We start from the raw sequence: 17,951 nt of genomic DNA, 5'->3' as shown, positions 1-17,951 counted from the left end.
CGAGATGGTGTTATCAGGTGTCTTGATGAGGATGACAACACTCCTATTAAAGTTTGGAATAAGCTTGAGCAGATCTATCAAAAAAAGAATCTAGGTAACAAAATTTATTTGAAGGAGAGGTTGTATGGGTTTAAGATGGACCCTACAATCAGCCTTGACAAGAACCTAGATATATTTAAGAAGCTGATTCAAGACTTAGCTAATACAGGGGAGAAAACTAAATTGGAAAATCAGGACTTGTCTATTATCCTATTGAATTCACTTCATAATGATTATCTTGTTGTTAAGAACTCAATCAAGTATGCTTGTCAAAACATTTCCCTAGAACAACTGATTGATGCCTTAAAGAATAGGGAGTCCGAACTATTGGCTTCTGGTATGACTAAGGGCAGTGGGGAGAATCTGTTTGTTAAGGGTAAAGGCTCTTACAAACAAAAGAGACCCAAAGGGAAGGGAAAAGTATTTGAAAGTCATGAGAATAACAATAAGAATAATAATGGGAACAACAAGTCTGATGCAAACCTCAAGAGATGCTTCTTTTGCAAGAAAGTAGGACACTTTAAGAAAAATTGTTTTGCATATAAGAGAAAACTGCAAGAAGAAGAGACTTCTAATAACAATGTGCCTAATTCTGGTGAAATAAACATGTTTGAGGTCCTTTGATGACCTAGGTGCTTTCTGTGTTAGCATAAACCTTGTTTTAAGACCTGGTTGTTTGGGTTTCCATTGGGTGCACACTTTGGTTTATCCTATTTTGTTCCTTTGTTAAAAGGAGGTGGTCTATTTATTTTTAAGGTGATATGCTTGTGTAAGGAAGTTGTTTATTTTTCATAAATCTGAGACAACATGTTTTATGCCTGTTTTTTTATTGGTTAAGATATACCTTGTTGTGTGAGAATTCTTGACCAATTATGATAGTGATGGCATGTTATGTATTTGTTGTTGTTTTGTACTCTCATGGATGCTTTTATTGGCATTGGTATACTTGTCTGACTGTTTTTTGTAATGCTAGAGTGGTAATAGGTGGTGTTGAGACTGTTTATTACAGTTGGTTACACATGAGGATTCCTATTTCACTTGGTATAGCATTAGATATATCCCTAGTTTTTTGGAGAGGTATAGTCTCCATATGTAGCATGAGTGCTAGTTTTTGACACAGTGTTGTCAAGTGTTTGGAGAGGTTGGTCTCCAGGGGGAGAGGTTTGTTCTCCAGTTCAGCATTGGTGCTTGGTCTTGACATAGGTGTTGTCAAGAGGGTGTGTCCTCACAAAGTTGGGGTTCACATGAGATTCAGGGGATATGGTTTGTCAGCTTGTATGATTTTGATTTGGGAGTAGTTATTGTCAGATTTATTGAGTTGTCTGGTAAGATGACTTGCACCAGTTTTATTGGTTAGGTTATGTCTTGTTTGCAGTTATATTTTTATGTGGTTATTGAGTCTGGTCTTGTTGGTCAAAGTTGTCAAGTCTTATTGAGTTTACTTCTTTTATCTCTGGTTTGGTTTCTACTCTAGGTGACCTAGATGTGTCTAGTTGTGACTTGTACCCGTCATGTGTAGTGAGTGGGTGAAGAGGTCTTGGTTTGAGTAGTGGTAGTAAGCCAGTGATGGATTGAGGAGTGTTATTGCCTATTTGGGTTTGTTTAGAATATTTTCATCTTGTTGGTTAAATGTAAGGCTATTAGAATGTTTGCTATCCTGAGTTACTCTCTTCATTATTTTAATGGGTAATTGGATACTTGTTGTCTTTCTTTACTTTAGTGTGGAAGAAAGAAAGATTTGCAACTTCTTTAGGCATTTTAACAACTAAGTTTGGAAATATGACTTGTTAATGAATTCTGTTGTGATTTCATTTGAATACCCTTGGCATTGATATATAAGACTTGATGGTTGAGTTTTTTGCATTGTATTTACATTTTAGGTTGACAGTTGCCTCTAGTTTCTCATTTCATTTTCTATGTCTTATATCTGCATCTATGTGGTTTAACATATTGATTGCATGTTTGTATTCCTTTAGGAAGGTTTTAAAATCAGAATTTGAAATGAAAATACATGGATTTGTTAGGAATTTCCTAAGTTTTGGGATCTACTGGTTAAGGGGGAGAGATTTATGCTTACTTGTTATGTTTTATATATTTGAATTGTTTAAATCTCTTTTCTCTAGTTGGTTAAGTTCTCTTATGTATCATGTGATATGGTTTAGACTTGACTTGGCTTATATTGTAAGCATTTGTAGATTCATGGGCTGTATTGACATTGTCAATTATGTCAGGATCCATGTTGTTCATCTGTTGATGTTGTGAGGTTCTGTTAATCTAGGTTGGTTTTGGATATCACCATGGATTTCTTGAAGTTTATACAAGTCTCTTGTTTAAAGTCTTACTTGTTTTAATTCATATATTTATTATGCTTGTGTTGGCATGAGTAAGTCTATGTGGTGGGTTATTATCTTTTGTGGAGATTGTATACTTGTTTTTCATTTATCTATGGTGTGGTGATGTCCAGGTATGTTTGTGTTTGTTTATTAGGTTTGCATATGTTGCAGTTTTAGGGGAGATGCTGCCCAAATTTTTATAACTCTTTCTCTGTTTGTCTCAGTTATGAGATATTTGCCTGGTGTGTGCATGTGTGCTCTTCATAGTTATATGAGTGAGTTATGAGTTATGAGTTATGATTAGGGTTTCTCTACCTGTTGCATTTGTTGCATGGTGTGCCTGTTGTGAGTCCTTTAGTGTTGCATGGTTAGTGCATGTCTAGGTACTTTGCATATTTTTTGTTTGCTTTGTACTGTGGTCTTTTTCTTTTGTTTGTGCAGGTACACTTGGACGATGACGATTGAAGCCCAGCCTACTATGGTTGTTGTGTAGAGTTACAGATTAAGGGGGAGATTGTTGGGGTAATCTGGGTATTTCATGTATTTACCTGGGTTGTTATTGAACCGTCCGGTTCATGTGTTTGTATAAGGCATAGTTGGGCTGGTTTATTTCATTGATGTATGCAAACAGTGTCGAGGGTTTCATGTTGTGATTTGGGGTTTGAGCTCTGGCGATTCTGGAGATTTGGAGATGGCTATTCTTCTTCCTGCTCTTCATCTTCTACCTTCGTTTGATGGTTGATTCTTGTGGTACTTTGAGGCAAAGTGCTTGGCAAAGGAAGGGAATCACTTGGTGGTGTTCTTGAGTGATTTGGTGATGGCTTGGAGTTGTTCTTGATGTTCTGATCCCACTCTGTGTTTGGTTCTTTGAGGCGATACCAGAGGGCTTTCATTCCTCATATGAAGAGGAAGACTCGATGTTGATTTGAGCATCAACTACTGCCATATATAGTCATCTCTGTACCCTTATTTTCCCTGTTTATCTGTAATCTCTCAAGCTATAGTAGATTGGACTCTATCCCGAGTCCCGGAGACGTAGGCTCAAGAGCCGAACTCCGTCATCAAACGCCTGTGTCTCTTCTTCTTCTTGCTTCCAATTTTCTTGTTAAATCACACGATCGATTAGCTTGACTAGGTTAGGGTTTATAGGTTGCGTATTTCTTTTGATTCAATTGATAATTAATATGAGTTAATCACCTAATGCTAATGTGAATTGAGACCTGGGAACATCAGTGAGGATCATCAAACTATGGTTTTTTTTTTTTTTTTTTTTTTTCTTTCTCCAGTTTTTTCATGTTGCCTACTTAAGTTGGGGCCAAACACTAGGTTGCTTACTTAAGTGGCCAATATTATATGTTGTCTAATCTAGTGAACTCGGAATATTATGAAAAACCCAAGGTTAGCTTTTAACACTTTCATAGTTAAGTTTTGAAATTTGTAAAGACCTATATGTCCTTAACCCATTCAAATTATGTTATTGCCCCTCACTCACCCTTAGTTCATTCATCTTCTACCCAAAATTTGGCCACTTGCCGGAAAATACGCCTATCTATAATCATCCTCAATATCTTCGACCAGTTAGGTATGTTCATTGGCAAAGACGAGCCAGTAGCTCCGACAGATAGATGATAGTCTCCTCTTCGATTGTTGATGACCCTCTTTGCCGATTTCTTCGGTACCCTCAAACAGAGATATATTGTTTCATCGTCACAGTAAGATCTTGTTCTCTATACCTTTGCATATTTGTTCTCATTCCAAAAACCCAGAAGATCAAAACGAAGAACAAATGAAGAAAAAATGGAGTCAATTTGCTAAGATACTCTGTTAGTCTCACAATCATATCTAATTCGCTCCCTCATGCCACAATTTTCAACTCTTCCTGTGACCAATCCCAATTTTCATTTTCTTCCTCTCTTCAACTTATGCTTTCTCAATTTTCAACCTTTCTTCATAATCCTTTTGTTGCTTCCTATAGTTAAGAACACTTGTCCGATAAAATAAACAAAAGAACAACACTCCAAGGCCGGTTGATGCGTTTTGATCCTAAGCTAACCTAGTCCACACTAGTGCCATTTCTTGATAATCCTTCATTGCCTTATGCAAAGATTCCTCTTACTTCCTCTTTTTCATCAATTCTTTCCTTCTATTCTTCTCTTCTAGCTTCTTCTAAGCTTTCATAGCCTTCTCCACCATTTAACATTCTTCCCTCGCTCTCTTTAATCCTTTTGTTGCTTCCATCAGTCTTTTGGCGTCCCATAAGCGCTCAACTCACTTATCATGGTGTGACCCTGACACATCTTGTAACCATCAAAAGTGAGTCCAAGCTAGCGGCCTCTAGTGGTGGAAGTCCCTCCATACTGGAACTTCACTGCCTCCCACAAAGACTTTTCAGTCATATGCTTCTCCAATCGAAGCATCAGGTCATCCCTCATAGAGCTCAGGATAGTAATCCTAGCTACCATGTCCTACCTCTTCTAGGCATTGTAAATCTCAAAGTCCCTACGATGCTGTGCAGTGGTACCTTCTTCAGGTGGGGACACGCTCTGGTTTATGGTTTTCAGCATGTCCTGCTCTTCCAGGAGATATTGCACCTTTCGATGCTAGAGGTCATAATTCCTCTTATTCAACTTATCTCCTTTGGCCAATGCAGGACTTCTTAGTGGAGAGGTTGTGGGTTCAACCCTTGCGGACGGCATTTCATTTCCAGTATTAAAAAGTTCCAGTACCCAAAAAAAACTTATCTCCTTTGGTGAGATAAGCAACAATTCTCTAGGTAGCAACCATCTAAAAACTAGAGACAATACATGCAAGGATGAGTTCAAAAGAAACTAGCATAAAACACGAGCAACAACAAATTCACACTAGCATGGTCAACCAATGGGACGAGCATTTGAATAAAAAAAAATGCTAACAAACATCCAATCAAATCCTCATGCAAATCTACATAGAATTTATATATCAGTTTCATTCTGTGCTAGAAGCATGATTAAATAACCCAAATCAAAACTATTTTACTATTTACAAAAGTAAAACACTAAATCATATTTATGCTATGAGGTGGTTCACATAGAATGCTTCCACCCTAGTAGCTCCCACTTAGCCCCATTAGGCTCTTAATGCCCAAACATCATCAGAGTGTCGGGCTACTGGTGTCTAGAAAGTCAAAACCACCTTCTAAACCAGATGGACTCTCAGATGAATTCTGAGATGGCTCGCCGTCTGGGAGCCCATCTATCACACCCCACCCGCCGGTCTCGATTACCCGCCCGACAACCCTTGGGAGTGATCCTTCACAGGATCCACGATTTTAGTCTATCAATAATAATAAATGCAAGTAAAGACAATCATGAGCAAGAATAAATTCAATAATTAAATAAAATGATTACAAGAGTCCAAATACTCCAATAAAATAATCAAGGAAAGAATAAATAATCAAAAGGAAAAATGAGTTCAGCGGGAAGCAATCAAAAAGAGTTATATGATTTTCCTTCCAGTTTCTTTCTCTAAAGCTAGATAATGATTTTCATGAATTTCTAGAAAAGGGGTCCTCCAGTTCTTCTCCATTCGGTGAACAAACTGCCTGGCAACCTGTCTCCTCCACCCATCAATGGGTGCTATAAGCGCATTCCATGCGCTCACAGGAGCTCCCACACAGGCTATCTCCATTTCCCATTGTCGGTGCCACATCTTCTTCATACGGGAAGGTTACTTCATAGGAAACCAATCCATCTTCCAGCGTATATCCTCCATCTGTACAAGCTAATAAAACATAGACAAATAAAGGAATGAGTTCTGGAGAACTCAGTAAGAACAAACAATGATTCTCATCCATATATCAAACCAATTAGAAATGCATATATGATATGTATGAATGCAAAGTATGAATACCGCTAAGATCTAACCATGCAAGTCTCTAATAGTTGACATGCATGCTTTAAGATATACACCAGCCCTTCTCTGGGTAGGTCTAGTCACTCTGATCCGGCAAGGACTGGTTACCTCTGTAGGGATTCTGGGTAAAATGGAAAGTCCACACCTGGCTCTCAAACCATAGCTGGGGTTAAGTCAGCACTCTCTTACCACGACCATTGGCATGAGTACTGGCGCATGTCGGGTTTCTAATCCAATGCGGTCATAATGGTAACATACTACATGAAGTCCGATACATCCCCTATGGCACCAACCAACTCGATTCAGTATCCTTCGCAACCTAGGAATAAGAACCCTCACGGACTGGTTACCACTATTGAACTCCATTCCATAACCCTATCGTCATCCAAATATTGTTGGGGCGGAATGCTCTCATGACTTCTCACGACACTCGGTCCGTTCCTTGGACTTCCATAAGCCCAACCCTAACATATGCAACCCTACCATTTATATGACCAACAGTGGACCATCGTCACATCACTGCCATCAAGGGTCATCCGGCTTCAATTCCCCTACCGAAAGGGTAGTAGCATGTGGGGTACCTAGCCATGCAACTCTAGACTCTACCTAAGTATATCATCAAGTAGTTATAACAGTGCTAGAGACATCAGCAGGCATGTGTCCCATACCACAGCCCTCTGATATCCCAAGCTAGAATATCCCAATGGAATACCCCTTCCATCATAACCACAAACCATCAACCATTAGCATATCATATTCATAATCAACAAAGTATAAGAAAGACAATACAAACAGCAAGCATATAATAAGATCAACATGCTAAACAAGGTTACAGCAGCATATGAAATGAAAGGACAGTAATAATAGACATTGGACTAGCATGTTTAAGTCATTTCATAAAGATAGGATTGTAAATCCTTACCTGTAAATAAATAGAATTCCTCTAACTTGCAAACGAGGAACAATTATAAGACTTCTATTTGAAACAAAGAACACCTATATATAGGGTTATAATAAGGTATAAGTTGAATGAATCAAATCGGATCAAAACCAAAAGTCATTTGGTCACTGGAAACCAGCCGGTCGCTTGGGCTATTGCTTAGGCTGAGCGACCACCACTAGTGACCGCCCCAAAAACAAAGAGTTTCAATCCGAAACTCAGGCTTCTGATATCCTATTTCAATCTGAATTTTGAATGATCATAGTCTGAATTTCAAATCTATCACTCCCATAACCAAGGGTGATTCTAAACCTAACCAATGACATCAATTTGGTTATCCAGAATCCTCCCTCTTGATTAGATCAACCCTTTTCATGAAAGTAGGGTTTTGTTTTCGGATCTGATCTCACTAAGATCATCAAAAAGGTAGACAATGCAATAAAATGATCAAGAACAACCAAAGGGGAACACTAATATACTCTTATCATAGCTAAAAGTGAAGTAAGAGTGAACAGGAAATCACTTACCTCAACTACCAAATCAGCTATGAAGGACAGTAGAATCTTCTGGAACACTGACAGCACTTCAGATCACCTTCCAGCACGTCTCCACAGCCGTCAAACCTCCAAAAACAGTTATCCCGAATATAATATTCGTAAAATAGGCGAGGGTTACTATTTATAGGAGTCTAGGGGAAAAATAGGGCAAAACCTCGCAACCAGGACCAAGCGGTCACTTGGGGCGGTTGCACTTGGGGCGGTCGCTTGGTCTAATCAACTGCCACTAGCAACCACCCCCAGGTATATTGCTATACAAGGGTGCTTTGCTCAGGGGGTTGATGTTCAAGTACAACATAACCCTGATGAACACATGGGGGAGGTCTTACCTTAATTCCAGACATCTCTAGACATCACTTACCTTCCAGAAGCCCAACTACCAAGCAAGGCAGGCTCTTCAACAAGAGAATCCAGATCCATGGGTTCAAGGTATGGATCATGGACTTCTATTCGGACACTCCACAAATTTACCCGACTAGACCTTCGGGTTCTCGGACCTACAATACGGATCCCGGGTTAGAAATACGGGGGTTGTTACACCATCTGCCCAGACAGACTTCCGTCTCACTAGACTGAAATTTCTTTTGGTCCATTGTGACCAGAAGGACGTCCGTTTGGTCCTCTGTGACCAGATGGAATTTCCATCTAGTCCTCTGTGACCAAATGGGGTGGGGGTTTAATGTGACCAATTGGACGTCCGTCTCATACGAGACGGTGCTCAGTCTGGACCAAAAAAATTGTCTTCCCCAAAACGAACCCAAAAAATGTCCACGTAGGACTGGATTCGTGATTCATCATTTCATATCAAAATTGCATGAAAAAAAAAATCCAAGAAACATAGCAAAAAAAAAAAAATCCATGGATTAACGATTCATATAAATTATTACAGAAGGAAAATCACAAGGATCTTCCCATTTGGATTCCAATAAAATTTAATCAACAGTATCTAATTCAAAGGTTTCAGTTAAACCCTAGATCCACCATTGGATCCAATCCAAGGGACAACAAATAATTGGGAGGTACTAAGAACCACGAGAACCTGGCTCTGATGCCAATGTAGGTTATCTTTCTATTCTATAAATAGATGGGAGATCCTTACCTAGATTCGCTTTTCCCAATATAGAAATATTGCAGCATAAGAAATTTGGAATCCACGTTGTCATTCCTCCAAGAAATTTTTCATCGGCAAATCATCCTCAATCATGTGGAGAGGGAAGTAATTCCACAACCCAAGTACCGTTGTGGATGAATGGTAGAAGATCAAGATCCAAAAACAAAGAGAGGAAGAACTTCAAAAAACCTTCCGGGTTTTGCATTTCTTGGAGAGAGAGAGAGAGAGAGAGAGAGAGAGAGAGAGAGAGAGACTTTTCCGAAAATTGAATCCATAATTGTGTGTGGAGTGTTGCGGCGGTTACCAAAATATATCCCTATATTTGGTAACCGCCCAATAAGTGAACTTCTACTTTTGCCCTTGGGCATATTAATAAATGCCAACACAAATATTATGCCCAATCCTTGCATTCTTATGTACAATAGCTTTGCATTCACTGTATCAATTAATGCTAAGAATAATATGAACTTATTTTTCCCCTACTTGAATTCCTGTTTTGCTTCTTTAAATTGTGATATAAAGTAGGTGAGTATCAACTATTTGTGTTTGCATGGATGAAGTTCTCAGGATGTTTTCTGTACAACCGACAAATGGTAAAGAAGCCAATCTTAACTATTTAAATAGAGCATACTCACCTCCTCTGGTTCTTTTTCCTTTCTATTCATTCCCTAACAACTAGATCCCTGTTTTTCTTTCCTTTTTTTCCCCCTCTTTGTTTACCAATCTGAAATTAAGTCCAGAAGTTCACTGTCCTTATATTGGGTCATGTTCTTTCTATTTCAAGCAAAGGACCAAACACTTGCTCACCTATATCATTACACAACCTTGTCAAGAATGTCAAATCTCTTAGGTTTCTTATTCTCATGGCTGAGGCCATTTTGATATAGAAAACTACTTGTGTATCCCCCCCCCCCCAACCCCTTTTTTCATGTGTCACTGCTTTGAAGCTGACTGGCTCATTTAAAACATGTAAGCTTGTTCACTCCTTCAAAGTATAAGAGGAAACCATCAAAAGAAGATCAAATCAGTGGAACTCAATGTACAGCTCATTTACACCTCAAGAATGGCTTGATTCATGATGCTCTTCATTGATAGGATTTGAAATACTTGTATCTGGGCTCTCTCTCTCTCTCTCTCTCTCTCTCTCTTTTTAATCTGTATTAAATATAAATATATGGGTTGGAATAGTTGGGCATGTTCTATACTTTTGATCTACAAGTTGAATAGAACTCTTGGTGTGTAAACCCTCCACCTGTATTGCTAAATAATCTATGGTGACATGATTAAAGCAGTACTAATGTACTTGCTAAGAGAAGCAGAGTATTCTCTAACAGTTGTTTTTGCTTTCATTCTAAAAGTATTATGCTTGCCCTTGGCCCTATTCAATGTCAAAATGTTTTAGCCCTAACCCAGCCTCAGTGCCAAAATCTTGAACCCAAGCCCTATTCCGACCTAGGGCGGGTCAGGGCGTCATGGTCAAACTTGCCCCCTTGCCCATCAGAGGAGATCATCCAACTCTCAAGACAGTGCTGGCTTGGTGGAGGCAAGACAACAAGCCAATCGCGATTGAGTCAAAACGTTTGCGAGAAACACCTGCAATAATTAGAACCGTGTTGGCAACACTGGATCAATTGGGAAGAGGTTGTTCCATAATTTGAGTCCCATTGGAGTTTATCGACGTTGCTGATTCTTCATTTTATGGCGGTTATTATGGAATTGTTTTAACCAGAACTTTTGTTTTTCTGCTCGACATAACAAGAATTCCACAGTACCAAGCAAGATACTGTGGAGAAGGACGCACAACCGAGAATGGATATTGAAGTTAAGAACTCAGTAATGTGAAGGGAGAGCACCCATGGCCAGGCAAAGCTTCTATCGGGTCGATAATCTCTACCACAATATTTTGCTCCAACTGAATACAAATACAGCTTCCCTATCTCAAGCCCAACAAGCTCATGCCCATATCCTCAAAACGGGGCTTTCCAGCATTACCCATATCAACACCAAGCTTCTCTCTCTCTACGCTCACAATCTTTGCTTTTCCGAAGCAACTCTCGTCCTTGATTCAATCCCCGATCCTGATGTCTTTTCTTTCTCTACTCTTATATCTGTTTGTTCCAAATTCGATCGCTTTAATGACGCCATTCGTCTCCTTCGCCAAATGCTCTCCCATGGCCTCTTGCCTGATAATTTCGTCTTCCCTAGTATGCTAAAGTCCTGTGGCGGCTTGTTGGCTCTTCGAATGGGGCAGCAAATTCACAGCCTTGCATTTGTTACTGGGTTTGCTACAGACTACTTTGTAGAGTCTTCCTTAGTTCATATGTATGTGAAATGTGGTGGGTTGAAAGATGCTTTTAAAGTATTTGATAGAATGACAGATAGAAATGTGGTTAGTTGGAGTGCTATAATTGCTGGTTATGCTCGACTAGGATACATAAATGAGGCAAAGAAACTTTTCAATGAGATGAGGTGTTCAGGTGTGGAACCCAATCCTGTATCCTGGAATGGTTTGATCTCGGGTCTTCACCAAAGTGGTTTATCCTCTGAATCCGTTGTGATTCTGCAGGAGATGCATTCACAAGGTTTCGAGCCTGACGGGACTACCATTTCTAGTGTTCTTTCTGCCGTGGGTGACTTGAAAGAACTGAATGTTGGGGTTCAGATCCACGGGTACGTGATCAAGCAGGGTCTTGGGTCAGACAAATGTGTGGTTAGTGCACTTCTTGATATGTATGGCAAGTGTGATTGCCCCTTGGAGATGATGGTGGCATTCGATGAGATGGCTCAAATGGACTTGGGTTCATGCAATGCCCTAGTTGCTGGGCTTGCTCGTAATGGTCTTGTCGATGATGCATTGAGGATGTTCAGACAATTCGAGCACCAAGGGACAAGACTGAACGTTGTATCTTGGACATCGGTAATCTCATGTTGCACACAAAATGGGAAGGATATCGAAGCTTTGAAGCTCTTCAGAGAGATGCAAGATGCAGGAGTGGTGCCCAATTCAGTCACAATCCCATGCTTACTTCCAGCCTGTGCCAATATTGCAGCCTTAATGCATGGGAAGGCTGCACACTGCTTCTCTCTCAGGAGGGGAATTTCCGATGATGTGTATGTGGGCAGTGCATTGGTTGATATGTATGCCAAGTGTGGGAAAATTAGAGATGCTCAGCATTGGTTCAATATGATGCCTACGACAAATTTGGTCTCTTGGAATGCAATTGTGGGCGGATATTCTATGCATGGAAAGGCTAAAGAGGCCATTAAGTTGTTCCATTTGATGCAGAAGATGGGGCAGAAGCCTGATTTTATCAGCTTTACTTGTATATTATCTGCTTGCAGCCAGAATGGTCTTGTAGAAGAAGGGCAGTACTTCTTCAATAGCATGACTAGAGAACATGGAATTGAAGCTAGAATGGAGCACTATGCCTGCATGGTTGATCTCTTTAGTCGTGTTGGAAGGCTTGAAGAGGCTTATGACATGATTAAAGAAATGCCTACAGAGCCAGATGCTTGTGTTTGGGGTGCATTGCTGAGTTCTTGCAGAGTATATAGCAACCTTAGCTTAGGGGAGACTGCAGCTGGCAAGCTCTTCAAGTTGGAGCCAAACAATCCTGGGAACTATGTTCTTCTCTCTAATATTTATGCTTCCCACAGCATGTGGACTGAGGTAGATAGAATGAGAGACATAATGAAAAGAATGGGCTTGAGGAAAAACCCTGGTTGCAGTTGGATTGAAGTCAAGAACAAGGTGCACATACTTATGGCAGGGGACAAATCACATCCCCAAATGGATCAAATTATTGAGAGATTGGCAAGAGTGAGCATGGAGATGAAAAGATTAGGTTACCTTCCGAATACCGAATATGTGCTTCAAGATGTTGAGGAACAAGACAAGGAGCAGATATTGTGTGGGCACAGTGAAAAGTTGGCTGTAATGTTGGGGCTTCTGAACACTCATGCAGGCTCCCCACTTCGAGTAATCAAGAATCTCCGAATTTGTGGTGATTGCCATGCTGTGATAAAATTTATATCTAGCTTCGAGGGGAGAGAAATTTTTGTCCGAGATACCAAACGTTTCCATCATTTCAAAGATGGTGTTTGCTCTTGTGGGGACTACTGGTAGACAGTATGTGTTATTAGAGTGGCCCTATCCTTTATTTAAAAATTAGCAATTCTGCTGAGGAGATCAACATGTAAAAGTGCCGCCGCAGACGTATTACTTCATAGTGATATCTCAAATTGGTACTTGTCCTGCTATTGCAACCATAGGAGTTCATTGAATGACCACTTCATTCTACTTTTATTCATAATACATAATTAAGCTTACGTTAAATGATCAAGAAAAGTTAAAAAGATTTACTAAAATTTCGTGTATTTTGGTGCAGCCTTTATGTGGCTTATCATGTAAATAACTTGAAGGTCAACGAGTCTGGACATCTAATCTCTTGCTTAACCCCGAAGGAGCATCTAAGGTTAGTTTAACTGATGAATCATTTTTACAGTTAACTATTTTTCTCCCTTTGGGCAGGGCAATGTGTGCCCCCCCCCCCCCGCCCAGCCCTTTTTTATTCTTGAATGGCTTTTATCTGTGTCTTCTAAATGGGGTTTGCTAGGATCCTTAGGATACAGGATCTTGTAATGAGATCATCTCCCATCACTGAATGAGTCCCACCTGATCCTGAAATGGCAGCCTTAGGTGGAGAGTTTTGTAAGAATGAAACCTCAAAGATTTAGTAGTCAAGTGTTGTTATTATGACATCATGATAAATAAAATAATAATAAAAAATAAAAAACAGAACTAGAAAAGTTTCTGAATGCCATCATAGTTGATCTCTAAGGGGTGAATCTGTAATGTTGGGTTCAGGTCCTTTATTTTTTATTCATGTTCCAGACCTAGGCGATTGGCACCACTTGTGGCAATGGCCTACTTATTAAGATATGTTCTGGTCACATGACCTCTCTGGATGTACCACTCCACCCCAGTGAAATATAAATGTCACGTCCATATTAATGCACCCTGCATGAGCCATCAACACCGGGCCTGACGACCAGGAAGCAATCTTTTACCTCTTTTTCAGAGAATGAATGGGTCTTTGAGGCTTTAGCTTGACTAGATCTTCAAGCTAAATTATTTTAAAAGAAAAATTGTTATATTTTAAGAAAACTGTACCTTGAGTGGAGAACAGATTGGGTACTGCACACACACACACACAGATTTAAAATAATATATGGAAAATCCCAAGTTTCCATTCTTTTTGGAAAATTATATTCCACAAAAATGGGGTAGGAGCAAGAGAAGGTTCTTTTAAACATATATACAGAAGCAATAACAACCCAACCTTGTCCCAACTAAATGGGATCAGCTGCATCCTTGCTCTTTAATCCTCAAGGTAGTACTTGATAAAAGGCCTAAGATATAGTTGGTTTTTCCCTCACTTCTCCTAAGGTCATTTAAGGTCTACCCCTGGCCCTAACTCTTTTAGTTCCTTGAATTAAATCACTCCTCCATAAGGGTTTTCTAAAGGCCTTCGTTGATCATGGCCATGCCTTCTCATTGTCTTTAACTTCACTCCTCCATTGACTCTTAGGCAATGAAGCGAAAAGTCTCTATTGAATCCTTTGTGTTTATATATTATACTTACCAGGATCCTGTTGGACTTCATTACGCTGGATTGTGATCTTGTGCAACAGCAATGGTGGCTCCACTGCAACCAGAAGAGGTTATATTCATAGCACAGGGTTATGCACAGGTTGCACTTTAGGTATTATATTCATTTGGACTGTTTGAAGAAAGCAGTATGACTATGACTACCAACAACTATATACATCTGATTCATAAGCATAACATCTAATGTAACAGAGAGTAGGGGGAGCAGGGGAACAAATTTTTAAACAATTATGGATATTATGCAGAGGCATTAAACTGATAAGTCATACTATGAATTATGGGAAAGAGTAAATGAAACCCGTTTGAGACAATTATCCACAATTATAGAGAACCAATTTGGCTTTATGCCAGGAAGATCTATGATGGAAGTTATTTACCTATTAGGAGACTTATGGAAAGGTATAGAAAGTACCATTGTCAATGACAGCTCTAACCACAGGTCTACCATCCCTTAAACGTGTATGGGAAAGGCTGCTTCTTCTCCAGTCTTCATCTTCAACTTGAAACACAAGAATCTTAGAAAGAAAGTTCATCGATGTGCCATACTTTTAAGTGACCTTCAAGACTGTCTGTTAATTCTTCCATGGCTCTAGCAACTGTTGGTTCACCGAGCTCTGACTTCTAGTGCACTTCCTCTGTCTAGTTCTTGCTGGCTCTTCCCACTCGTAGGGTTTTCACTGAGCAGAACTGTGCCGAGGTTGAACATTTTATGATATGGGGAGTATATCCATTAGATTTGTAGAGAAATATGATTGTAGGTTTTGGCCACGGAAGTTTTAGCTATGGGGGAGATAGAATCAATCCAAACACGGGCCAAAACTTATGTTTCAATTGCTCTAGGTGAATTTTTGGGTCCTTAGATGGAAGTTGATGAGGTTTAAATGATTGGTTGCAGCTGCAAGGGAGAATTGAGTTTCCTACAGGAGCAGGGGAGTATTTGATCAACATATGTGTTCTTTTTTATGGCAGGAATGAGCTGTGGGTGATTTAGGTCTTGGATAATTGAAAAATCGAAAGAAAAAAACTAAAGTAGGTTGATGTGTAACTTGAAGGGTTGAAGATCTTCTTTGAGTTTGCACGTGATTCCAGCAACTATTAAGAGTCTTCGATAGAGATCTAACTTGGCAGCTTGGGGAAACTTGAAGGATTAACTGTAGGGGAAAAGGGGAGTGAATAGCTTTATCAAGGCTAAACAATAAATAACAAATATTGCTTATCAAATCAGGGGTTAAAGTGAGCAATTACATTCTAGGCACTTTGGCTGACATTATTTTCTAAGGTAAACCAGGACTGAGAAATGGAATTTATGATTCACAGATGAGAGATTGAGTGTCACAATGACAAACCACGAGAACCAAAACACATTTGGAACTTCAGCATTGGTGGAGTTATTATGCTTAGTGTGAAGTTAAATATCTGTGATTTTCCAAGTTTGAATGCTGAAAGCTGCCCTACTCTTTATCTTGATGTCAAAGAATGAGGTTATGTGTAGCCCAGATTAATCAGGTCCTACTGGAAGATCTAGTTCAGTTCCTTGAAAAGAGGCTTTGAAATAGAGGAGGTGCTCTTGGAAAATGTGTTGGAGATGCAATGATTCAAATATTTGATGCCCATTGTGGAAAATGGGCTGTGCATGCGGATTGTAATAATTTTTGGGTGAAACCAATATAAAACCATGAAACTGATCTAGCAATAGAGCAAACATACATGTTCTCATTACTAGTTGTTGTGATTTATGACAATTCATAGAAACTTGCACGTTTTGTTACTATGTTGAGGGTGACATTCCCTGTTTCTTGGTTCATGGAGCAATTTTCATTTGGAATTTTTCTGTCCAAGTAGTAACTTTACTTGTAATTTTGCAGGTTGGTTCTAGATTTGGGGAACTGAGCTCCATGCTTTGTAATGCACAGGTTGGCAAGCAAAAAGACAGATCAGCTACTGCCATCTTAACATTTGGAGATATTATACCTGTCCAAGCTGCAGGGCTTATTTCCTCCTTTACAACCGGAAGATCTGACCCTTGATTATGGACATTCGAATCTCCATAGTGTACTGAAGATGGGACATGATGGTTTTCTTCTTTGTCAGCTGGAAGAGATCAGATTGTGCAACTCTCATCTGTTTTGAAGTTGATTTGGAAATGAGTTCATAACTTCATTCTAAATGGTGTTACATATGGAGAAAGAGAGCAGGATATGAACCAAGTGAACAAATTGACATCCTTCATTCCTAGACTTCAGATTTCACAACATGGAGCAAGCATGGAAATAGTTTGGGAACTCAGTCGTGACAAGGTAAGATAACAAACCAATCCAGGAAACAAAGCAAAATTTGTCATGGACAGGTCTGTTTGGAATCAGCTGAGTGGTTTTACCATCTTGAATGAAAAACGAAAACGGAATTTGTAGAATCTTTGGAACACGAGAGAGACAGAGAGAAAGGCAACATCTTTTTTGTAAATTTAATTTTCAGTTATAAATTTTCTCAGGAACTTCTCTAGATGTTTGTTTTGGACTGGAAGAACGCTTGTCCTACCCAAGACGGGTGGTTATTAATAGAGGATTCTGATCTGGTTAAAGCCTCGCCATCTGCACCATGACTCAAGACAGACTTGGTTGTCAGCAAATGTAATTTGTTTGTTATCATGGTTCTTCGTATGGTTTTTGTAGACCTTGAAGTTGTTCCATAGCATGCACAGTAACCATATGGCGATGCAGAGTAAGAAACCAAATACTAAATATGGGTCCTATGATACATTTCGATTGGATATCAAGAATTCAAGACCTAGTTGTTTGAGTAGATCATTGCAAGATTTTAAGTGGCCATGGTAAATGTTTTCTCCTATATTTGATACCAGTACTTATTATAGTTTTATCAAGCAAATTCGATATCATTGGCTTTTTGGTAGAGTCTAGAGTGAAAAGAGCAGATCTGAATCTGAAGAAGAAAGAGGACGGAGAAAGAGAAGAACTAAGCAATTCACAGAGAAGAGAGGGAAATTTGAGATTTAAATCTTCTGTCCTCATTCATCGAATGTGCTCTATTTATAGTTACACTTACATCAACTGAAAAGGCAGGAATTCTCTCTAGGGGAGATCTTAGGTTCGCACCTATTTGGCGGCATTAATTATATAAAACAGCTCCCTTGAGGATGTAATCGTGGTGCGCGCAAGCTGGCCCGGATGAACCTCATATCCAGAAAAAACTTTAACCACGTAAAGTCAGAGGCACTCGCCCCTTCCAGGATGACCTGTGTAAGGTCTTTGAAACCTCATCTTTTGCCATGGCCTTCTTATTTGAAGGTGGGACAGTATCATTGCCATCTGCTACGACAGAGAGCTTCTCCTCAAGCTCATAGTCAGGAAAAGTGTTGCGAAACAGAGCTGTATCAAGTCAAGAAGCATTC

At 39.6% G+C, this 17,951-nt stretch overlaps 1 protein-coding gene across 1 annotated transcript; it reads left to right on the top strand.

The window, feature by feature from the left end:
• Positions 1-10,390: 10,390 nt before the first annotated feature.
• Positions 10,391-17,489, top strand: LOC149011087 (Pentatricopeptide repeat (PPR) superfamily protein). The gene is made up of 3 exons (XM_089164422.1): positions 10,391-13,116; positions 13,260-13,346; positions 16,408-17,489. Exon 1 carries the CDS (start codon positions 10,727-10,729, stop codon positions 12,995-12,997), a length of 2,271 nt encoding a protein of 756 aa, XP_089020548.1. The 5' UTR covers positions 10,391-10,726; the 3' UTR covers positions 12,998-13,116; positions 13,260-13,346; positions 16,408-17,489.
• The last annotated feature ends 462 nt before the right edge of the window (positions 17,490-17,951 follow it).

This window comes from Hakea prostrata, chromosome 7 (assembly GCF_041222555.1).
Source record: "Hakea prostrata isolate BN-2017 chromosome 7, UWA_Hpros_2, whole genome shotgun sequence".
Classification (NCBI taxonomy): Eukaryota; Viridiplantae; Streptophyta; class Magnoliopsida; order Proteales; family Proteaceae; genus Hakea; species Hakea prostrata.
The sequence above is the reverse complement of the archived record's forward strand: the minus strand, read 5'-3'. Positions and strand labels throughout refer to the sequence as shown.

Excerpts from the sequence above, each read along its gene's own strand:
- LOC149011087 (XM_089164422.1), top strand. The coding sequence starts at position 10,727 with ATGGCCAGGCAAAGCTTCTATCGGGTCGATAATCTCTACCACAATATT.